This window comes from Aedes albopictus, chromosome 3 (assembly GCF_035046485.1).
Source record: "Aedes albopictus strain Foshan chromosome 3, AalbF5, whole genome shotgun sequence".
In the NCBI taxonomy this organism is placed as follows: Eukaryota; Metazoa; Arthropoda; class Insecta; order Diptera; family Culicidae; genus Aedes; species Aedes albopictus.
Window position 1 is genome coordinate 110,118,773 of NC_085138.1, and position 24,504 is coordinate 110,143,276.

Consider the following 24,504-nt stretch of genomic DNA (forward strand, 5'->3'; position numbering starts at 1 on the left):
TTGCCTATAGCAGTATTATGTCCAATGTCATCGGCCTTCAACAAAAACCTGTATGTGTGTGTTATCTGATTAATAGCACTTGATCACTCCTTCGCAATTAAGGGCAGACGTTTCGCATGTTTATTGAAAAGCAAGGCAGCAACTCGCCGATAGCAATATGCGAAACGTCCAACAGTGGGTCCAGTGGGTCCAGAACATCTCAGGAGAAGAGTCTAGTAGTCAGATAATCTCGTCAAATACACGTTAGCAGCCACAATATCCTACCCATACAAGCAGACTACTCATATCAGTGGATGTGTTATAACCGAACGTTCATTTTATATCGATACATGCATAATTTGCCTTGCAACGCCATTGTTTCCAACTTTCACTATTTTATGTTAAATTTAAGTTTTATTTCATTTAATTTGCAAAACTTTTCCTTTTTCTTTCTGTTCAAACAAAAAAAAACTGATCCTTTTAATGCAGGTTAAGAATACAAAGAATCCATCGAACACAAGCAAACCCCGTAACGTTTCCAGCATGGCAGACATACCGGTAATCTCAATCACTCATGAATGTTCCGACGACGACGTCGACGTCGATGACATGTCCAAGCTGAACATCAACGAAGCCCTCACCGATACGGAAGACCTCTTCATGGATCAGGACACGGTGCGGTATCGCAAGGGTTCTTCATCGCCCAAGACAACAGGAAACACATTGATAGATTCTATCGTACCGATTACAAATGGGTCGGTTACCGATGTTGAAGATTGTACTGATTCCGAAGATGAGAACGAATGCGAGCAACCGAAATCCGCCCAGGAAGCGGACATTGCGCTGGACAGTTTCTTAGACCAAGGTTACGTTGATGAAATGACCAAATCAGCCGCCAACAAAGGAGATAAACCGAAAACTTTGACACGATGTTTCTCGAAGGCAACCGAAGTACCCGATTCAGACCTGTTGAAGGTGTTTGCCGATACGAGCAACGCACTAACTGACTGCGAGGACTGTGACCTCTCAGACGACGATGATTCGTTGGGTAAGGTGTCAATTCCTGACTGCCCGGAACATATCCTAATGAAAAACACCGACCACGAGGCAGTGGACATACACAGTTCGATGAGACGAAAACAGGAGAAACACGTGCATCACAAGCAGGAAGCAGTCGACGAAAGTTCATCAGAGTCGGACAACGATTGTAAGGTGCGACACAGGAGAGGTCATCGCAAGTTAGAAGAACGCCCTCGGTCGGACTACGAAAACTTCACGCTATCCGATGACGACATGGAAGGCGCATGTGCCGTCAAACCAAATCGACGATCGGCTTTGTTCGAAGCGGAAGAACTTGTCATGGAAGGAAGCGACGCCGAAGATGATAGAACTCAAACTTTCCCGGAGATCAACATAACATTCGTTTCCGAAGCGCCAGATAGGTCATCGGAAGCAACAGTAACCACGAATAAGAGACCTACAAGTTTATCTGTAGCCGCACCCAATGCGGACGAAGCCTTGACCGATGTAGAGAACTTGGATTCCTCCGATAGTGAAGATGAGAAGGCTACTGTCAAGCGATTAATGCCACGAGCCGTAGTTCGACCGGGAAAATTTGGTGGTGGCGGTGGTGGAACCACGGATGTAGAAGACTTCAATGATAGTGATGATAACAACCAAGATGAACCAGACCACAAAAGAGAAGTCGGACAGGAGTTTCTGCCATCGCCAGTGCGAGAAATCGCTATCCTAAGCCAGGGTGAGTCGGGAGCGCAGAAACAAAACGTGATGCCATTGAACTTCTTGATGGTTAACACTCCAGATATCGAACAGGCACTCACAGATGTGGAGGACATGTCGGACGGAGAAGACACTGGAGAAATGTACGACAGTTCCAAATATACCATTGAGTCCCTACCGGACATGGAGAGCGGCGACGTTTACTCCAGCGATAATACATGCGTCAAGACGGCAAAATTAAATGTGATGAGTTCGGCACAAGAGCCAAAAACCGATACGGAAGATCTGTTTTTTGAGCGGGGCGCTTCCAACAGCGGCAGTGGAAGTGAGCTCAGACGGCGCCGCAAACCGAAGCATAGTTCGGCGACTGGGAACACTTGTCAGCAATTCCGGGGTAAGAAGTTCTTAGAGATGAAGGTAGAAACAGCCGCCACTGCTACCACGGACGTAGAGGACATGTATATGAGTGACGATGCGAAAGACTGTGGATTTGCACCTTCAAAACAGCGTCGAGCAACCATTCAATTCAGTGGATTGACAGCACCGGCGAACGATTGCGACGCGAAAACCGATGTAGAATCTCTGTCGGGTGATGAGCTGGTGAACGATCACCACGGAGCACGCTCGCCACAACTGTGCTTCGATGGGTATTCATCGGTCATCAAGGCACGAGAGCGTAACGGTCTGACGAAAGGCGATGGCTTACTGGATGGGTATGCGATTCCACTGATCCGCAAGGTATCACCAAGCCCCGATACGCATAACTGCAACACCGACAGCGAAGACATGCAAGGCGTGTCCGATGAGGATGAGCATGCGGAGGGAAGCTATTCGCGGGCACAGACGGCCACTCCGTACGAGTTGACACGAGCGCTGGACGAAAGTGCAGGTTGCGAAATTCACGAGTCTAGCGCCCGCGTAAAAGGGGTGCTGTTGGACGTTAAGGGTATGATCGGCGGAGATCCACAGGATATGCACACCGACGTGGAATATCTGGATGAGGATGCCGGAAATGGGGCAGATCAATAAGTGCAAACAACAGTTCTGGAGAGAGGGGTTTCGTGTTCTAATGGCTATGGTATAGTATGGTGAAGTAATTTGCAATTTTAGTTTGTTAGGCCAAGCAGTGTTGAATTCTTATTTAGTGTTTGTTATGCGAGTTGAAGGTGATATGGATATGTTTATTCAAAAAGAAAAAAAATCCGACTCGCAAAACAAACCTGATTTATTGTCTTCTTGGTTGGTATGCGTGACTTTAGAAGCTTGCTGTTAACATAGGCTGTTGCTTTCATTTCATTGAGTTGTTATACATACTTGAAATATTATATGTTCGAATACTTTAACCATCTACTTAAATATTATACTATACTCGTTAAGAAGCTAATCAAGTTCCTATCTAGGCAGAACAACTCTCAGAACCCTTTTAGTCGACCATTGATTCATTGTTGAAGACATACTTTTATCGTTGTGCTTTTGTTCCTCTAATTTGTATTCCAGATGACAAACAAGAAGAAGAGACACGAGCATCCGCAAGCTACGAAGGTTAGTATGACGGTTCGTCGTCTCCATTCCTTGTTCGTGTTCGTTTCTTCAAATCGTTAATATTTCTGGTCTCCTTCACTCCTTTTGTTTTGAATCTTGTTTCACCTCGAAATCTCGCACACCAACACTACAGCACACAAACTCAAGCGCACAAGAACTCACACTCACACATTTATAGTGGGCGATGTCTCACACTCACACATCGAACACCATCGAAGCGCTGAGAGCAAAATTTCTATGAGTTCAAACTGATTCTGGTTGCTGAAACTAGATGCTCGTTTTTTTAGCGATATCTTTTATTACTACAGGCTCCTAAAAGCTAATGCGTACATTCCATAGGTGCTCCTTTGTGTCGATCTATATATTTGGGTATCTAGAAATGCTAATTTTGAAACTCTGAAGAAAAAAGCGAAATATTATAGCAAGCAAACGCTGGCCAATCTCATTAAACGCGTGCATCCTCTCATCATCCCATCTCATTGTCTCATTCTCTCGCTCTTATTCTCGCCGATGGTCTGTAAAGCCTTTTAGAGGCGCTTTTGGTCACCATCGTAGCGAGTTTAAGGTGACCATGAAACATCATCATTCCTATCAATTTAGGTCTTACAAAGTCGCTCTAGTCAGCGAGTCCTAGAGTTCAGCTATTTCAATGATGCGTTCAATGATAACTGTTTTCTCCTAAATCCCTTTCTCATTTCAGGCGAAGAGTATCTTAATTTTGTACAGTCGGAAGCTAGTAACTTAGTCGATAGCATATTGGAGCAGAGTGTATCGATCGTCAACAACTCCCAAATGCAGCCGGACGTTGCGATCGAAATGCAGGCTCACTCGGAAAGCGAACAGTACGCGATCCGTAGCGATATCCTATCGTCTAATGAAGCCGATCTTGTCGTTAAGTCGCCCACCATAGAGTCTATGTCAGGCAAGTCTTTCGATGATAACATTAGCAATCCCGACTATGACAGTAGCGAAGCCAACCACCAGCAACTAGCGAATCTAGCTGGTGGTCTGCCCCCATCCTCTTCTGGTGAAGCCACAGACGGTACCGCAAGGCCAACAGGAACCGCTGCTAAAGAACCTGTTGGCGTTGATGGTGCCGTCCGCGATGATCAAGAGCGCCGAGCGAACAAAATAGAACGACGCTTCGAGCGATTGTCGTCCGAAGTCGAACCGGAAGCGATGCTGGACAAAAATCACGAATATGACGAAGCCATTGCCCAAATCAAAGATGAAGTTTCAATGCTGCAGAGTGAATTTTCGAAAATGAGCTGGGACGAGAGCATGTCCGCTACGACCGGTGATTTCGGTTCCAGTACTCCCGATAACGATCTACAAGGTAGCGACTAGTTAAACACGCGTCCACTAAAAATACTAAACTAGAAAGTCAAAAGTTCTAAAATAAGGATAACGGCGTCATCACAGAAAAAGCTGCCAGCAGAAAGATCAAAACATAACATGTCTTTCCATCGATCAGCTTGTCGCTTTTGCTAAAACATCGATATCCTTGTATTTGGAACTCATCAGTCCAAAACTAACACTTTCTTTCTATAAAAAAGCATGTCAGTATCTTCGTTCTTTCGGTTACGTTTCATTATATTGTTTTGCCCACAGTAAAACAAAATAGTAACAAAAGCATTGGAGCTCCATTTTCGAAAACCTCACCGAATTGGCATTTGAACACAAGATACGTTTCGCTTTTTTCTCTGACTAAAACAGTGCAACTAACCCAACTAACGGTTCTTAACAACGTCCGTACAATCGGAAAACCTAAAGCTCATTAACCAACCAGAATCAGAACTCATCGGTCTGTTTTGTACGTTTTTCGTTAATTGTCGTATGATTTCAGTTCCTTTCGACTACCACCCAACCTCGAAATCCAACCAACGATATCAACGCATTCTCTTCCGTCCATAACCTTAACACGCTTTTTTCACCGCTTTTATTCTTATAGAAACAGATACGCAACCACAAACAGAAATTACCATTCCAAAGCCAACGCCGCGATCGCAATCTAATCTTACTGCTGAAGCTGATGCCTCTGCTGCAACCACTAGTGTCACTACTACCACCACCACTACAGCTGCTACTAGCTCTGCTGCTGCTGTTGCCTCCTCGCTAACAACATCCGCTCTTGCTATCAAGCCCACGGAAGAAGCTTCCACCGTGGAAACCGCTCCCGACCATGACAAGCTGACCGCCGTCTTATCTGGAGATGGAAGCGAATTCTCCAGCAGTCAAGAACCGCTTCCAGTTCCACGGCCCCGTACTAGCATCTCGTCGCGAACCGATACTCAGACACGATCCAGCATAATCGAGTCCTTCGATCAACCGGAAGACTCGATCGAGCAGTATCCCGAACCATCCAGTCAACGGCAGGAATCGATTGCCTCCGAAGACTTCTCCGGAGCAGCTCAGAAAGACTCCGTAGAATTTGAAACCAGTGACGATGAACTATCGGGAACCAAGTTTTACATTGGCGAACGAAGTTCTGACGTTATCACTCGCACTTCTTCCGAAAAACGTTCTGACTATGCATTCGATAACATCGGTTACGAATACTCGCAAGACTCCGGTGCAGATGATGAACCTCAACTCGATCAATTTAAGGCCTATCGCGAAAAAGTTGCCCAAGAAGATTCATTCACACTCAAACAACTGCAAGAAGTTGAAAGCGGAACTGCTCTAGATGAAGAAATCAAAGCCGAAGTCATAGAGGTTATCGAAGGTATCGCCGAACCCAAAACCTTCGAACTCGATCTTGAGCGACCCATTGATGCTCCACGGCAACCCGTAGTACACTCACCAATCAAACCACAGGTCGCTAAACTTGTCGAAAGCGCTAAGTCTCCAGCACAAAGATCAACCGATACTGAAGAACTTCCGCAACAAGACGACCTCACCTCATCCGAGGCCATCAAACGCACAATCGATGAACTAACCATCGAAAAGACCCTCGAGGAGGTCAAAGAATCTCTCGATGCCGTACACGAAGAACTGATTGAATCCGTAGTTGACGGAAAACTGATCAAACAATCACCATCCGAGTTTGAATTCAAGGTTCTACCTTCGTCAAAGTACTCTCAAGATCCAATCTACGAAGCTCAACAGGAAGAAGTAATCGCTACCACAACTTCCACCACAGCAATTCTTGCCGAAACGGTTACCACAACCACCATCATTTCGGAACCGATTATCCTAACCGCAACCAAAACAGATTCCTTCGAGCAAAAAGTATCCGATCCGGAATCCAAAGAAACATCTTTTGAATCCGCTCGGCCAGATGCTCCAACCCCGATTTCGTCGGACAGTTCGTTCGCCAAGCTGGATGTTTCCCCGCGGATGCGCAAGTCTCCACATCATCCCAAAGGCACCCGCTGGTCTGCAACCGACATCGATAGCTCCGGCGAAAGCCAGTACCAAAGCTTCGAGCAAACCACGGACAGCAGTCGCCCGCAATCGTCCGATGTTGACAACCTGATGCAGCAATACGCGTCATCCGAGTATGAAACCGCCCTAGATGCTTCGATCATTCCACCATCGACCGAGTATCTCAGTGCGGCTAGCACCCTCAATTCGTTCAACGTGACCTCACATGACAGCATGAAAAGCTTTGACTCGGAAAGTTCCGGAAACCTGGCAAGTATCGAGTCCGAGGCCACCGAAACCCTAGTCCCGTCCACAATGGACATTGATTTCGACTCGTCGGATGCTGCCGCACTTATGCACGACGACTCCGAGGACGACCTTCGCGATAAACTGCTCTTGGACGACAAAGAAGAACTGTCGTCCGTATCTGGGACCATTCCAGTTGCCATGAAGCGTTCACAAGAAATGCACTTCACCGTTGACTTGAAGGACGATGAACAGATGCAAGATTCACAAGAAGTTTTCCAACTACAAGAAGACGTCGAACGTCTAGCGCAGGAACAATCGGAAAGACTGAGCTCCAGCATAGGAAACGCGCTGGATTTGATGGAGTCTATGAAAGCGTCAAGTTTGGAAGACGTCAAAACAGAGTGCATTGACGATATCAAGCTCGGAACGAGTCTGGAAGATGGTAGTATCCTATCGATCAGTCTGTCCAGTGCTTCAAACTTGGAAACAATCATGGAAAATCTCCCGGATAAGGGAGCTGAAAGTCTTCCGACGCATATGGAAATTGGACTGGATGCCATAACGCCAATTGTTGGCACGGAAATGATTGGCGACATTACGTTAACGTCCACGGTGGTTCGAGAAGGTGACATAAACTTCCTGAACACTCAAGCTACAACGGAAACGGTGGTGGTCAAGGAGGTGACCGAGGAAACTTCAAAGAAACGCGGCCATAAACGTACGGAAAGTACCATCTCCGGTCAGCTGATGTCGGAGATTGCAGCAGAAGCACGAGAATCGCTAGATTCTCAAGAAGAATCAGTTTCACAGGAACCGTCCAAGCAGTCGAGCTTGGAACGTGACGACACTAGAGAAGAGTCTTCGGACTCCGATTACGACCGGTACGAATCGGAATACTCGCGGTCATTCCGCGCACCGTTGATCCAATCGCAGAAAAAGAAAAAGGACAAGATCAACGAAGGGTACGAAATGGAGGTGGAACACGACCGACGTAACTCGTTCTCGCCTTCCAGTTCTGTTATCGAAACGATTGTGGAGGATGTTCATGCAGAGATCGAGCAGGAAGACGAAGTGCAGCAATTGATGGAAATCAAGAAGGAACAGCTACAGGAGTATCAGCAAACCTCCGCGTCGAGTATTCCGGATATTCAGGTAACGGACGACGTCCAGGTGACAGAGCAGGAGGAAGCAGAAGGAGGCACATCGTACTCTTCTAAGCCGATGGTAAGGGAGTCTAGCGACCACAAGATTCAGTACGCTACGCAAGAGGAGTTGAAGATTAGTGAGGAGCAGTATCAAGAGATGCTCGAGCAAAAGTACAAGTCAAAGATGGCTGACATAACGACCAAGTTCGATTTCGAAGGAGACGATAAGGATGATTCAGCTGGATCGGATTCTTTTGAAATGTTGGAACAGCCGGATATTTCGGACGAGTTTGTGATTGTGGAAGAAGTGGCCCGTGAAGCACACGAGTGCGACATGGAAGGGAAGAGCGTGTCCATCAAGAAGGTTAAGATGGAGAGAAAGCACGACGAAGACGTGGAAAAGATGCTGGTGAAATCAGCTCCGGCGCATACAAATGCAGGTTCAATGTATGCAAACATGCGTGAGGATATGATGTATGCGTTTGAGGATAGTCCGCCAACGGGCAGTGAAGAAGTTGATCCAAATGGGGTGACTATGGATCTGTTGAATAATGGATTCCCGCTAGAGGAGAGCAAGCGCTGGGTAGAGATGCAACTGGCTGAAACACAGAACTACCGTTATCCATACGACGAACGCTTGGAAGACATCAAGGAAGAGGATACGGACTTTGAAGTCGGTAGTAGCCGAATCGGAAGCATCAAGGATTCATTCTCCAGCACACCGGACTACGACATGCTGGCGAAGCGACTAGCTTCGCGAGGAGGAGAACATGACGACATTTCAATGAGCAGTCTGCAAGAATTTGAAAATTTGGAACACGTAATCTCACTGGAGAATCGAAAGATGCAACAAGGCTCTCAGGATTCATTGAGCAATGGAAGCTTCACACGACGTTTCTTAGCCCGTGGAGGACATGGAGACGACATCAGTCTATCCAGTTTGAAGGAGTTTGAAGGACTAGAGACAGCGTGCTTGGAAGCGCATCTGATAGAAATCAAGGCCAAAGAAGAAGCAGCTCTGTTGCTGTCTCGTTCGGACGAATCTAACAAGTCGGACAGATCGAATGGGGCAAAGAAAAGTCCGCCAACGAATGGAACAGTGGTAAGGGCAACTACCAGCAGCACAACAGTCACAGCTGGACCGGAAACATCCACCCGGGTTGAGGTGAAAACAGTGACGACGGAAATGAGTAAGGATTCATTGTCCACAACAACTACTGCAACAACTGTTACTACAATTTCTCATGAAAGTCAAGTCAGACATGCTATGGAAGAGGAAGATACGTCACATCTGTTGACGGTGTCCAGCGATAGCTTGGACATCAATCGGCTACAGAGAGAACCAGTCAGCAAGGACACTCTTCCTTCGGCACATTCAAGTAGCGATAGCTTGGAGATTAACAACAAGAACAATGTCGACGTTATGACAAGCAGTATTGATTCAATTGAGTTTTCCAGAGCAGGAGCACTAACTACGCGATCTTCAAGATCGGATTCGATAGAGCAGATGGCGTTGCAACAACCACAGCGCAGTGACAGTACAGATTCCATCGAGATGCACCATGCCGTCATGTCCAGGGCAAGTGAGACCAAACGTGACTCACTGGACTCTCTACCATACAGTATTGAGAACAAGAGCGCGTCCAGTAGCCCAACAAAACCGGCAACTGGACAACGTATTACCATGGAAAGTGTGCAGGTAGCGGGAACAAGCACAGTAAGCTACCTAGGAGGAATGAGTAAGGACATCTCCGTGGACTCGTTAACTGGACAGGATGCATTTCTGACCAGTACAGAGAGCCTGGAGACCAGCTCAACGGCAACGAACGCCACCTACCAGAACGAAACCGACTCGCAGATGTCATCAAGTGTGACAAGCTGCGGTTCGATAACCATGGTCGATACGCTAGACAACATCGGTGACCTGGAAGGCTTCGGGCTGCAGGAAAGTGTAACCTTCACGAGCAGCAGTGGCAGCAGCAGCACTATGGTCACAGCAAGCTCTAGCAGTACTCAACATCAACAACAGCAGCAGCAGTATCAACAGCAAATCACAACCCTTCGAAGCAGCACTTCATCGGCCACGTCGACCAGCGGCGCCAGGAGCGAGTTTCCACTATCGGAAATCGAACTGTTAAGTAGACGAATGTACCCAGGTTAGAACTCGCAAACTTAATACTATTCGCCTCAAGCCTATATCTATATATCTATAAACAAGTTACCTCTTTAGTTAAGCGCCTGTTAGGAGGGCAGGGAAAGAACCATAAACTCGAAGCCCCATTGTTTGTTTTTCGCTCAGCGTTGTTAATGCAACTTGTTTCCGAGTCGAAATGGAGCTCACCAGAACGTTTAGTTTAGTTTTTCAGTTCGTTATGGTTTGATCGACACCAGCTTTTACCGAAAGTCATGCATGCCAAGTTCTTCTTCTTAGACAGTGCTAGGTTGATAGAGTTTAGTTTATTTTTTTCTTATTTTAAGTTTTGATCAAGACACGGAGAACAATCGTATAATGCTAAACCGCTTCCGTTATTACTTACAGGGGACTTGACATTCGATGACGCAAAGGAGTCCGCAAAGGAGAAACTACAAAGCGTAAGTTGTTAGCATATAAGACTGGATTTCATTCGATTCATTCATAGATGCTATCCGGCTTGGTATGAGCCCAAGATCTTATTCTCGTTAAAACCATTTGGAAGGAAGTTAGGTAATCCAAAACTTCTTGCTAATTTGAGGTTCTTGATAGGGTACCACTGGCTCTGTTGTTTCTACACCGAATAACCAATCCTCCTTCACTGGATCTGGTATTGGGCTAATTGCTTCTAGTCCCTCTGGACTTTAAGTACTACTTCAGCTGTAAACAGTTCACGTGCACGTGGCCTGCCACGATATCACCCGTCGTTTTTTTTTTCGACATTCGTGCGACGTGGTCAGCCCAACGTAGACTGCCGTATTTTTTAGCTTGACACACGTGATTCATGCCACGCCACCAGATGGCGTTTCTTACTTTACCGCCGGGGATTGTTCACAGTACCTTACATTCAAATATACTCTAGAAGTTCACCGACTGACTTCTTACAACGTTCGAGACGTGTGGCCATTTAAAGCAATCAGAAGGATCAGACTTCTATAATGCCTGCTATCCAATCGTATCTTCAAAAGTAGCGTTGGGCAACAAATGCAAGAGTGCATCTCCCAGCTTCAATCCACCTAAGGTTACATAGGATGTCGAAATCTCATCAAGATCCCGAATTTCCAACAATCTAACAGCGTTGTAAGAATCAGTCTAATCAGTTTCGTCGGGATACTGTTTCACACTTCTTTGGAATGAGTCGTTCCTGACAACTAAATAGTACGACGCTTTGAAATCGATAAACAGACCGTGAGTCTAGAAGTTGTACTCGCAAAATTTATCTAGGATTTATCACAGAGCAAACATTTGACCGAGTTGATCAGTCCTCATGAAAACAAACTTGGTATTCGTCATCGAAGGACTCCTCAAACTGTTGAACAGAATACGTGACATGATTTTATGTACAGTGATAGACATTCGTTTAGCCTCCCCGTAACGTGGGTAGATCACCTTAGAATGGTGCGTTGCGGTGTAAGATCTACCAAATCAAATTTTGATCTGGATATTTACCGTGTTTTTAAATATTCCAAGATCAAAGTTTGATGCTCTTTTCCTTGTGTTTTGTAGTCATTGTGTTTCAATGTACTGCTAATTAACATTTTATTTCAGCAGGATTCAGGTAAATGTATCGTACGATATAAATAATATTTTAAAAATATGTAACTGTGGCGAGCGTATCACTAATATGTAGCTTATTTGACGTACGACGTTAATATTATTTTATATTTCAGATTATCAACCGAAGAATCTAGTAATTCAACCAAATGCCAACAAGATGACGAGGATGAATTGGGCAGACAACTGATTCGAAGCAGTCTAACAATGGTGTGCCTGAACGTTAACCAAGCGTATCCTTTGGAGTTTACCCTTCCACTAACAACACCCAAATTCCCGTGACACCTAGGCCTGAGAGATCGTAGAGTTGTCTACATTTTTCATAGGTGTCCAAAACTAACCATCTTTTCCCATTCCTCAGCAGTCGCAAGGACGTGGCCAGGACAGTGCTCGACCATTGGAGGATTGCGTCAGTCTTGTCTAAGAGTCAGAGATTAATCCCAAATATTTGTGCTTTGGTTCGGACGGGAAGGAGGCAACCCTCATAACAGCGGTCTAGGACTGTACCATCTACGAATTTGTGTGACTCGCTTAATGCTAATGCTAATGCTAATGCTAACAGTCTAATTTTCATGCTTAATGTAGAAACATTTTCAATAAGTATTCCTTTCTTTTAACTATTCTTTCAGTACTTATAATCAGTTATTTGTTTATAAATGGTGGCATAAGCAATAAGCATAAGCATAAGCAATAAAGTGATAGACATTCGTTTAGCCGAGGCTAAAAAATTTCAAAAAAAGTGTCAGGAAACTCATACAAAATATTTTATTATAAAACTTGTTTATGTCAGTGATAGTATATCTAGTACTGTTTTATAAAAATGTGATACATCACACTTACATATACACTGAAACAAAAACGAGGGTAAAAACCCTTCAAATGTCATTTTTTGCCTAGACATTCGTTTAGCCGAATTGTACAATTTTTAGAATTCCATAATAAAAAACTATCAAATTTCGAAAAATATCCAACAAAGTCATTTTGTATGGTGATCTGCATTATAGATCGATCTATAAATCATGAATTAGATCGTTTTTGGAAGTGTTGCCATATTAATTTTGCATGCATCTCATATAAATATGTCATAATATTGTAAATGTTTCCAAATTGAGATTTGATGTAGTTATTTTTATCGGAAGTGTTTCAAAAGAATCTAATGAAAGTTTCATGACCAAAGCAGGTTGAAAATTTACGAAAAACAATGTTTTTAACAGAAAAAAATAACGCAAACCATCGAAAAATCACGTATTTAAGTATTGTTTTGATTAAATATGATGGTTTTACTTGCATAAATCACAGCGTTTACTACTATTACGTCTTTTTATAGCTCCCAATATCTTCTAGACTGTATTCTGGCTGAAATAACATACATTGGACGTCTCATATTTGAAGAAATGGCACCGAAAGTATTCAAATTTCTAGCATGAACTACTTGTTTCACAATTTAGACATTCTTTTCAAATATATTATGTTAAAAATGAATGTGGTTCACAACTAAGACTCATTTATAATATATTTCTTCAAATTGAATGAAATAAGCCAATTATTTGACCATATCTTGCATTTTTGTATGAGCATCTGCTTTTGAATAAATAGGGTACAAAAAATCTGACACTTCTTGGAGTTCTTTCACTTTGCAGTATTCTAACTCATTTAGTAATGCTAGTATCAAACAGGTATACTCTACAGGCATTAGGGCACGTCTTTATTTCAATGCAGAATTATAGATTTTAGCTTTTATCAATCCCATTTTAAAGTTTAACCAACCAAAAACCAATACACTTAATTTTTTCATGACATTTTATGCAATAATTTGAACATTTTTAACAATAATTCTGTGTCATATTTTCAAAACTGCTAATCTAGCTTACGTTTGAGTGTTTACAGAAATAATTTTTCTTAAAAAAAATTGTTTATCGTCACTTCCCCTTATCGGGACATTTTTTATAATATTTCTCTGAATTTCACAAATAAATAACTAACTTTCAAGGGGAATTATCTTGCTAACACGTCATAAACTAAATGCCTTGGAGTATATCCTAGAAATATAATCACGAAATTGCAAAAGATCTATTGAAAACCAATTTTTCATTTACCTCGGCTAAACGAATGTCTAGGTAAAAAATGACATTTGAAGGGTTTTTACCCTCGGTTTTGTTTCAGTGTATATGTAAGTTTAATGTATCACATTTTTATGAAACAGTACTATATATAGTATCACTTCGATAAAAAAGTTTTATCATAAAATCTTTTGTATGAGTTTTCTGACACTTTTTTTAGTCTCGGCTGAACGAATGTCTATCACTGTATATCGTTGAGGAGTGTAATTCCTTGGGAATCGACGCACGCAAGTCCGTGTCCCTTTTTGTAAAGAGGACCAGCTAGCTAGCAGTTCACATATCTTCAACAGAGTATGGTGTAATATTCCGTGCGGCTGCTCACTACCGTGTTTGAAAAGTGCAGCTGGGTGCTCGTTCTTTCCAGTATTAGTACTGTCCTTCAGTCTGTGGATTACCCTTTTAACCTCATCTAGCGTCGAAGGCTCTACAGGTTGTTAATCGTTCCTTTCTGTTCGTACACCTACTGACATTCAACATAGTTTTAAAGTGCTCTCTCCACATTGCAGACGCAATAGTTTCTATCCACGCGTAAACTTTCCGCATATCATTCGGTTCCATATTGTGTTGCGTCTCAATAATGCCATTTTCCTTATATGCACTGCTTTTTCTTTTTGTGGCGTATTCTAAGCAGCTCTCGTTTCCCTGTGCCACTTTGTTTCTTGTCAGAGATATCAGACATCAACACTCGACTCGTGACAACGTTCTTCTCATCCATTTGGCACTATATATCGAAACAGCCGTTTCTAGGTCGTCTTTTAGTAGCTCCTATCATTTCCCGCGCTGCTGATCAATTGATTTCTGTTAAACACGTCTGTTCATCTTCGAATCCGTTCAAAGAAGAACGAGAAAAACAATTCCGATTAGGCCTGAAGCTTGGCTTGCTTCATCGGTTTCTTCTTGTTTGGCGCATCTGTCGTTCCCCTGATTCGTTATGTCGACTATCAGTATTGGCAAATGCACTGAAATAAATTTGCAACTTCGAACCGCTTGATTTCCTAGTTTTTTTTTTCATAGTGATTACGGCGGTAGCACACTGTGCTTATGTTCTAACACCGCACCCTTTCCCTACGTTTGCTTCTATGAGCCTCTATTTTTGTTTCAACACACAGAAGTACGTAGGCATATCGTGGCCCAAGTCGACACTGTTTTGGCCTGTGTGGTAGCCGCGTGTGATAAGCACAAGAGTGTATAACATACTAACTATTCGGCTGCTGCGCAGCCGAGCATGAGCCGACCGTGCGCTCTGCTCAGCTGCATGTATGTACACGATTGCACCGCACTGTATATAGGTGAACGTATAAGACACTCGTTACCACATCCCCCTTTCTTTATTCTAAATTTGTCAGTTATAGTTCAAACTATATTTAAGTGCAAATATATTTTAAAAGCTGTACTCTAGTTAAGTGATCTGACCACGTCTCTGAATAACAATACGTTATGGAGACTAATCAATAGCTAAATAGAATGATTCAACGCAGTATTGCTACAATAGATGTTTTGCAGTGTATGAATATCTAATGATTGCACTATTCCGCATTATATTGTACTTAACTGGAATTGTTGAGCATTCATTCACTTTTGCTGTTGCTGAGGCAACCCTTCTACTACTTCTCGTCTGCTTCCTCTCCTCCTTCATATTTCACCAAAAAAAACTCTTCCATATTATCTGGTTAGAAAGGTTATTCATCAATGAATTCGTTTGACTTTTCCTCGCTGTGTTAACTGAATTTGTACAGTTAGGAATGGGTATTCATTTAATCTTCTCTTCACTGATCTGCATCTCAGTATATTTCTACCTATTGTAATAAATATAGTACATTCTGGTAAACTCTTACCCCAAATGCATTTCCATTTTAGGGATTATCTATCTTACTTGACATACCATGCCACGATATGATTTTACAACTATAAACAGTTATGGAAGGACTCCTTCATCGTCATAGTCAGCTAACTCCTCATAGGCTTACTGTTTGGTACGATAAGTGGAGTGCACTATTCGATAGATCACTGCTTCCCGGATAGATGAAGGGATTTTGAGTTAATTCAAATCGGATTACTTAACACAAGCATTTTCTCAATACGGCATCTACCTGGCTTTCTTCCACGCATGATCATTAGGAACCACTAGTCATGGAAAATTTACATTCCTGTATTGTCAACACACGCTTATTATTCACAGATTATTCACGTGATCACGTATTGCACACTTACTATTCGTACACATCTCAGTTTTCGAACACTTATTTTTGACATGTTATAATTTTCCATGTTAAACCGCATGTTTGTATACTATTTTCAATCGTCTGGAAGTTTGAGAGCACTGTAATCCTTTTCAACTCCAAAGAACCATCCTGTTTGCAAGTACCGATCCTATATTGTTTATTCTGGAGCCGCTCTAGTGCAATCAATCTAACAACTCAGTCTGCAGTGATGCTTTCTTTATATATTGTCTACATAACCCAAGTTTTGATTTGAACAATAATACAATGTTTGTGACAATTTCATTTTGTTCTAAGCAGTCGATCAATTACAGCACCTCCTGTATGCTTTCTGTATAGTTTATACTCAGTCAGTGAATTTAATCACAACTCATCAATACACTGCACGAATCAATACATCTCCTTCTTCTGAAAGTTTCTACCCCCTCACTGGAACCTGGCTTGACTCTTATCATCTTTGTGTTCTTTAAGTGCTTAATCAGGTATTAATTCAAGGAATACCTTTGCCTGTCATTGCAAGAATGTGCATATTGTATGGTAAGCACAATAACACGCTATGTCCAAGTTTAGAGTCCCAACTGAATCGGGAATCGATGCCTGTGTCTCCAAATCCGAAAGCTCCACCACTAGGCTAACTAGAGATACCATAAGAATATTCAAAATTCTTATGTACCTTCAGAAAAAGAATTACTCTGAACTCGTGACGGATAAAAGAGCTGCTGAATACCAAGCTTTTGAATGTTATACCAGGCTTTGAACCTTATTTTTTTTACTTAATTAAATTAAAACCTGCATCACATGTTTCATTCAATTTTAACAGGATTAGTCTTTTTCGTGCATTTCGCAAGAGTTGTGATTGATATCAACGCAAGCCTTGAAACTCTGTGGAATAGAAATAAAATATATATTTTTTTTTTGAGTCAGAATTACATATCACACAAAATTTAATACGCAATAAATAAAGCAAATCCGAAGCTGTCATATAACTAATGAAGGAAATAAAATGGTAATAATTTGTAGTCTACCTTTCATCTTATTATTTAGAAACTTTTACGAATTGCCTGTATTGCTACAATTCAATACTAAGTTTTGTTGACGGAACCATCCCTATATTATTTCTCTCTTCATATCAGTGAATGAATTTAAAGCTTTCTATGTGTTGTTGTTGAATTTAATCACAGTTCTTGCAGTAGCATCTAAGTGGGTATACTCTCGTCCATTGTTTTCACACTAGTATTGCTTTTCTGTATTTAAGTGAATTTAATCACAACGTGCTATGTACTCCATCAATCAATCAATCAATCAATCAATCAGTGAATTTAATCACAATTGTTTCCGTTGACTTCACCAGTTTCGCCCATCTGTTCTATCCATCAGTGAATTAAATCACATGCATTCCTGTTTGTTTCAAGTGAATCTAATCACAGCTTCTTCTACGTACGCTCAGTGAATTCAATCACAGCTCAATGTGCTCTGCGTGAATTTATCACACTCTGTTCCTCACGTTATCGGTGAATTTAATCACATCTTTTATTGTAGTTTCCAAGTGAATTCACCCAAGCAACATGACTTGTTTCAAAGCCAGTGCCAGCAACATCAGTGCAATTTATTCACTGTTCGTATGAAGGTCAACAGAACACAATTGCTTCTTCTTTGAAATGCAAAAAACGCAGATTCTAAATCGTTATGAAACTTGAGCTACGGGGAATGATAAAAAAAATGGAAAAAATATGTCCAGACTCGAACCGTGGATACAAGGAGTATTAACCACTCACCTTACATACTGCACCAGAAGAGATTTGCTGCTCAACATACCATAAAAGCTACCGAAGCTACGCGTTACTTCATTGCGCCTTCTTTGTCATAAGTTAATAAATAAACTGTCAAAATGAAAAGACGCGCAAGTTTTCCGCAACATATGTGGAACTTAATCTGAACAAACAAACCAGAGTAAGATGTATAATGTGTGTTATATAGCACATTTAATGCAAGCTGACTGCTTTGTCACTTGTGAGGAATATGTAAGCTCCGCCTCCATAAATTGATGTCAACACGATGTTATTTGTGATTCCTATGAAACAAAGCTGCAGCTTAACGATATTCGAAGCTTAAATGCAACTCAACTGACAAGATGGAAGTTGCGTGTGCTTTTATTGCAACTCTTTTAGACCAAAGCATAGAAAGCCACATTTTGGATGATGTTGCAGGTGCTGCTTGGGTAATCACAACCCTCTTCAAGTGCCTTCGGTCTATCTCACAACAGTCTTCGCGAGTAGTGAATTTAATCACAGTTAAAATAAAATCCATTCTATGCACCGTTGATGTTTCGAGCTTTATCATAATCACTAACTAAACCAATGCTATATACAGTTCAATTCTGAAAAATGGAAGTCGACAGTAATAAGTCTTTATTAGTCCCTACTTCGAGCAAGCCTTCACAAATAGTTGCCAGCTAAGGGATGCGTAGCTACTTGGCAGGAGGTGCTGCTTAAGAAATGATATCTTACCTGCAGCGAGATGGAAGAAGTGCATCAGCATATATGTTTTGGCAGTTATACCTCACGACAGATCCACCAATATAGCTCAGCAAGAATTCGGTAGCCCGTCGTGAGTAATTTTACAATCAACACGGAGAATATTAAAAAGCGAACATAATTTGGGTTAGCGAGCCGGTAAAGATATGAGACCTATAATTGAAGGCTTTCCCAAAATCGGTACATAAAATAATAGCACAGCACAAAAGATCTGCTTAGAAGAACGATTCCAAAATTCCTTGAACATCATATCTCAACGCATCCTTCTTATTAATGGAATTAGTCGATATTGAACTAGATGGTTTATTAAAAAACGAGAAGCAACTGGCTTTCCCAGGCAGCTAACAAGATTTAAGGAGCAACTATGGATACATTACCACAACTAAACAAAATGATAAGCGTTTGGGTAGTTTTAACTGTTTACCCCAATTGATTGGCATCTCGAACATCGATGGAAGCTGTCCAATGAAACACTATTTTTAGCGGTTGTATGAATCAAGTATGACCTTCGGACGAAACAGCGATTCAAAAGTGGGTTTATGTTCATATTGCATCCAAATACCATGCTCTTGACCAACGGTCGCTGTCGCTAAGCTGAGTTGTATGGGTTGACACAGCATCTGATGAATATCGACACTGCTAGGAAACAATTCCTTGTAAACATTCGAAGAGAGTGCGAGTAGCATTTATCGTAAGACTAGTCTCCAGCTAATCAAATCACAAGTTTGTTTTTTTTTATCAGTGAATTCAATCACAATACTTCACAGTTTTTTTTTTTTAAGTGAATTCAATCACGAAGCTTTGCATAAAATGCATCATATTGCCATGATTAGTTCCCTGCATTTCTCTCATAATACAAAAGATCATTACCCAAACTAAATAAATGTCAGCTTTTCTTATTTCTAAAACTTTTCTTTCGGAAAAAAATATCGAATGCATTTAAAACAAATCTTGGTGATTACTCTGGAAACCCAGCAGTTATAGTTGTTAAACCAATCAATATGGTTAAATGGTTTTGCATACGCACCTTTTAGTACAGCTTTCAATACAATCGACTTTTCGCCAATTACCACAGAAACATCAATGTGATGATACTATTTTCACCTTTTTTTTTTCTTCGCATTGCCACATCAGCATATCTATATCACTTTGCAATTACCTGCAATCCACACATAAAAGACATCCGGCTTTTCTCCGCTCACCGCCCCACAATCGCTATGATGCTTTTTTCTTTCGGCCCCGCACGCGGAACAATGAACCGGTGACCTTGGCTTCGCACAAAGCGCTCGCTATGGAGCGTCGTCGCATCACCGCTTTCTTTATTTTTCCCCCCGTTCACTGTTAATTAAATCAAATATTCTGTGCCTTCGAACTTTTCTCTCTTGTTCTATTCACATTTTTTTTCCAATATAATCAATAATCAAGAAAAAACACTAACGCGTTAACACGGGCACAGTATTCTTCCCATCAGCATATTTTTTTTCTAAGCCGCATCCATTGAATAAAACACACAATATAAAGAAAACAATTAAATTCTTATTTCACTCATTGACTGGTTATTTTCGATCGAAATCAAATTCACTTCACATTTTCTTCTTTATTCGCAAATCATTCAACTTTTCTGTTTTTTTAATCCTTGTCGCCACTTGTGGTAGCCGCGTGTGATAAGCACAAGAGTGTATAACATACTAACTATTCGGCTGCTGCGCAGCCGAGCATGAGCCGACCGTGCGCTCTGCTCAGCTGCATGTATGTACACGATTGCACCGCACTGTATATAGGTGAACGTATAAGACACTCGTTACCACAGCCTGCGTTGAACAAAAATAAAAGTTTCCCCTTTTTTCTTTTTGTCAATTGTTTTTTTTTTGTAGTATGGTCCATGTATTTAGTTAGGTTCTTGTCAACTTGTCAGTTATTCGAAGTAGATCTCCAAAATGTAGTCAATAAGTCAATTAAGTCATTCTGATCTGTTCTATCATAGCAGCTTTAGTCTTTGCTTTATTGAAGTGTAGTTTTATTGGAAATATGCTGAATATCGTTATTAAAAAGAGACGTCTGGAACTGTGTCCTGCTAGTTGTTCCGTCATGCACATACGTCATGTCTTAATAATGCCTAGGAGATTAACGAAAACACGTGTGTTCGGTCAGATGTCAATTGCGTAGAAAATCAAGGAAAATAGGTTTCTTTATTGTCAGTTGTTATGTAAGCCTCGCTTGAAGCACTTCCCGTGAGAACCCTGTCAACTGTACACCAACTAATCCGTATCTTCGTACACAGCTAAATACTATACTGCCAACCGGCGAAAAGCCTATGGGTAAATATTAAAAAAAAAAATGAATAATAATGCTGTCTAGCGCGTTGTTTTCTATCGGCCACTATTTTAGTCTAGTTCCCAACTGCCAGCTTTTTTCCAATCTTATCGTCAATTGTCTTCTAGATACCCCACGGAATTGATGAGTAGTGAGTTCAATGCAGAGATCCCCCCCCCCCCCCCCCTCACACTCCCAAATTGTGGTAGGCCCCCGCTAAACCAGACCCACCCCCAGCCAAAAGCTCTAGCAGATGTGGGCAAACCGGTGCTCAACGTGCTCTCCCATAGTGGCAACATCAAATATGTGGACTGTACAACAATAGTAGTTTTGATGAAATGAATACTAAGAATTTAGGCCGACACTCGAAGTGACGAACTTTACAGCGCTAGTTGAGTAAATACACGAAAGATGGGTAACAACAAATGTGCACAAACAGATGCATAACAATATGCATGTAAAAAAAAAGGCCGCAACTATCCATGGTGAATTTAAAATAATGGAACAGACTCACCGAATTTAGCTCCAAAATGCCCCGTAGACGATGGTATTGTTCACTCTTTGTAGCCACGCGTTGTAGAAAATGAACCTGAAATGACAAGAAGCCAGTGGGCCGCCAAACTCCACAAAATGGCGGCCCGGAAATTTTAGTATTCTGTTTATTGCATTGTTGAGCATCATAGAGAGCATAATTTATATTCAGTTTTAAATATAGTTTCATGTTACTATGCTAAGAAATAGAGAGATTCAAAAGTTTTTTTTTCTACCTGCACCAGTGAACTTCTTGAGTGAACAGCATTCAACATCTAAAATTTAGATTCTAAATTGTTCATTCACTAATGCGATTTTCTTATCACCCTGCCCTGTCTTAATTAGAAGATATAAGTAATGCAGAGACATCCCATATGCACTCTTGCATTACATAATAAGGTTGGACCCTGCTGCAATCAATGTCGTTATGCTATCCACTCCTGAGTTTATAGTTGCTATAAAAATAATTTCGAAGAAGTGAAAAAGAATAGTACGAATCAACTTGTTAATAAAACGCTGCTACTATTACTATTACTACTACTCTTACTACTACTCTTACTACTAATACTAACTACTACTACTAATACTACTATCAAAAGTGCAATGAGTGATCGTTGGCTTCCCAGTCTTGTTAGTAGTTAGAGGGTTAGTATAGACTGGTAATAAGCCCTGTCGGTCCCCCCAGCACTGCGCGTAATCAACTGTTGTTAGATCATGTGACAGCGATTAAGCGTATGCTGGAGGCATGACAAATCAAGCGTTTAAATTAAAGTCAATAAAGCAATGGTATGATTATTCAGATTCTATTTTAGTTTAATTTTGTAAAGAAATGCTTTAATTCAATACCTAGTTACTTTCAAATACTATTCCATTTACTATTTCACTAATTTTCGTTACTATATTTAATTTAGCTAATCTATAATTATAAAAGACTAAAATTGAAATTATTTAAACACATTTTCACTATATGACGACGCTTGATAAGCCATCGTCAAACCCATCACTCTTGGACAGGGAACTTCGAACCGCTTGATTTCCTAGTTAAATTTTTAAGTCATTCGAAATTATTTACTACTTTATTCTACAATAGCCACAGTTTGTTGTTTACCTTGATTCACGTTGATGATCAAGGTTCTGACGGTACCATGCCATATGCTGACAAATGCTTGATATTGAAACACAACGGTCACTGAGTTCTTTAGCTCTCCATGGTTGATAGCCATGCGCGAATCCCATTTTCATTTCTGACACTATTGTTTACGTCATTCAACAACACCTCCGAAGTGATAACTGCCATTGTTTTGCTTTTCCGCAGGTTGCCATTTCAGTCGTAGCATGTGAGATCGGGTATTCTCCGCGTGTCTTTGGCGGTTTCATAAAATCTTCGCATATCATTCTGTCCCTTATGCGATCCCGTGCGATGCTATCCTTTCATACAAACATTGATCTTTCTTGCGAATGTCTGTCATAAAAAACCAGAGTTTTGAGCTTGAGGGGCACAACTGGTATTTCAAAATTTGACAAGTGAAGTAAGCCGGTAGCATTAATGAAGGATGAATTTGACAATTTCATACAATTTATAAATTCCATTGAAAATTAATAAAAATATTTATTTTTCTTTTTCTTTTCAACGCAGAAAACGACTGAAAAGGAGGACTAAACGATGACACTTCGATCGAACATCGTACGGTGGAGATCAGCTGATATGATTTCCATCCGCAATTATATACAAACTTACACGCAGAGAAAAAGTAACCAAAGGCATCCTTTTTCCAGATATTTATTAATACTTTTACTAACAAAACAAGCAAAATTGCAGCAAATCATCATACTGAATCTATTCACTTACTTATCGTATTAAAGAAAAACAAGAATACAAAGCAAAGAAAAGCTGCGGAATAATCAACAAGTAAATTGAAAAGCTTAGCTCAATTTTTGTTGAAATCTATGAATCACTAAAACAGAAACTAATTAGAATACAACATACAACAACATCCGGAACGCAACTAATCTCTAGCTAAAATATAATTCTAGCAAAAACAAAAACAGTAAAACAAAAGAAGGCTAAACAAAACACGAACGTAATCGTAACGGTAAATCACCAACTTCACCAACTAGTCGAGGAATGCAGAGAAGAAGACAAAACCCAAGCAAACAGTCATCGGACGGAGCAAACAAAGAACGCGCGATTCCGCGAATCCAAAACGGTAACAACTAAAATGTTTTCACGTTTGAAACAAATAAAAGCTTATTTCAGATGTTTATCGAACTTACGCAACTATTGCTTCTTGTGACACAGTCATGGAAAATGTTTGAAAAAAAAAAAGAATCGGAAACATTATCACATCGGAGTTATTTTATGTTTTGCGTCGATGTTTGATTTTGAACGTATCAATCTGAATTCGATGTAATGTGATTAAAACTTTTTCCTAAATCGATTGAATAATGATAAAAGTAAACTGTGAAAACAAAGAAGAAAACAAATCGTTAACGTTTTATTATTTTTGGATCTTGATTAACGCAAACCAAACCAAACTGATGTTTAGTATCGCAAGTGAAATAACAGCAACAACATATGATAAACAATGAGGAACGCAGTGGAAATAACACACGAAAAAAAAAGTGAAAGAACAACACCTCTAGCAAACCAAGTATTTTACATGATATTTAAGGTAAATAAACCTAAATGAAAAAAAAAGAAATAATACAAAAAAACAGCAAGGTAAATATTATATTGACTCGATGTAAAATTTGCGAAACTATCAAATAAATGCTTAATAAAAAAAATAAAATGAATTGTCTTATTTGCACGTTGTGCAATATTGAGAAGTTGTTGTACCTACACAAATTTTTAACATACCTAGCTTATTTGTTACGACCCTTGGAACGACTGACCACGGTCCTATAATTAATTTCATTCATTTTCATCTTCTACATCAATTATTTAAATATGGCACATCTAGTGCATCCAGTTTTTTTATCATATCCAAGGACTGAAAGAAAGAAAATAGTGTAAAAGCT

The 24,504-nt window shown here is 40.8% G+C and overlaps 2 protein-coding genes across 6 annotated transcripts in view; both read left to right on the forward strand.

Annotated features, from left to right (window-relative positions):
* Nucleotides 1-24,185, forward strand: part of LOC109414689 (uncharacterized) — a 69,192-nt gene extending 45,007 nt beyond the window's left edge. For 2 of the 5 annotated variants that reach the window (XM_062858792.1, XM_062858793.1), the window contains exons 2-4: nt 469-2,797; nt 10,561-10,613; nt 23,120-24,185. In XM_062858792.1, coding sequence (XP_062714776.1) covers nt 523-2,748 — 2,226 coding nt within the window. In that variant the 5' untranslated portion in view covers nt 469-522 and the 3' untranslated portion in view covers nt 2,749-2,797; nt 10,561-10,613; nt 23,120-24,185. Of the gene's footprint in view, nt 1-468; nt 2,813-3,216; nt 3,262-5,212; nt 5,308-10,560; nt 10,614-23,119 lie in introns of those variants that run through there. The other 3 variants (XM_062858794.1, XM_062858795.1, XM_062858796.1) reach the window with 3 other exon arrangements.
* Nucleotides 3,217-10,681, forward strand: LOC109414989 (serine-rich adhesin for platelets). The gene is made up of 5 exons (XM_062857430.1): nt 3,217-3,265; nt 3,962-4,597; nt 5,213-10,177; nt 10,561-10,613; nt 10,661-10,681. The coding sequence occupies exons 1-5, from the start codon at nt 3,217-3,219 to the stop codon at nt 10,679-10,681; spliced, it is 5,724 nt and encodes a 1,907-aa protein (XP_062713414.1).
* Nucleotides 24,186-24,504: the final 319 nt, after the last annotated feature.

Excerpts from the sequence above, each read along its gene's own strand:
- LOC109414989 (XM_062857430.1), top strand. The coding sequence starts at position 3,217 with ATGACAAACAAGAAGAAGAGACACGAGCATCCGCAAGCTACGAAGGTT. Across the intron at positions 3,266-3,961 it reads TCCGCAAGCTACGAAGGTTA|GCGAAGAGTATCTTAATTTT; the intron begins GTATGACGGTTC and ends TTCTCATTTCAG. Across the intron at positions 4,598-5,212 it reads TCCCGATAACGATCTACAAG|AAACAGATACGCAACCACAA; the intron begins GTAGCGACTAGT and ends TTATTCTTATAG.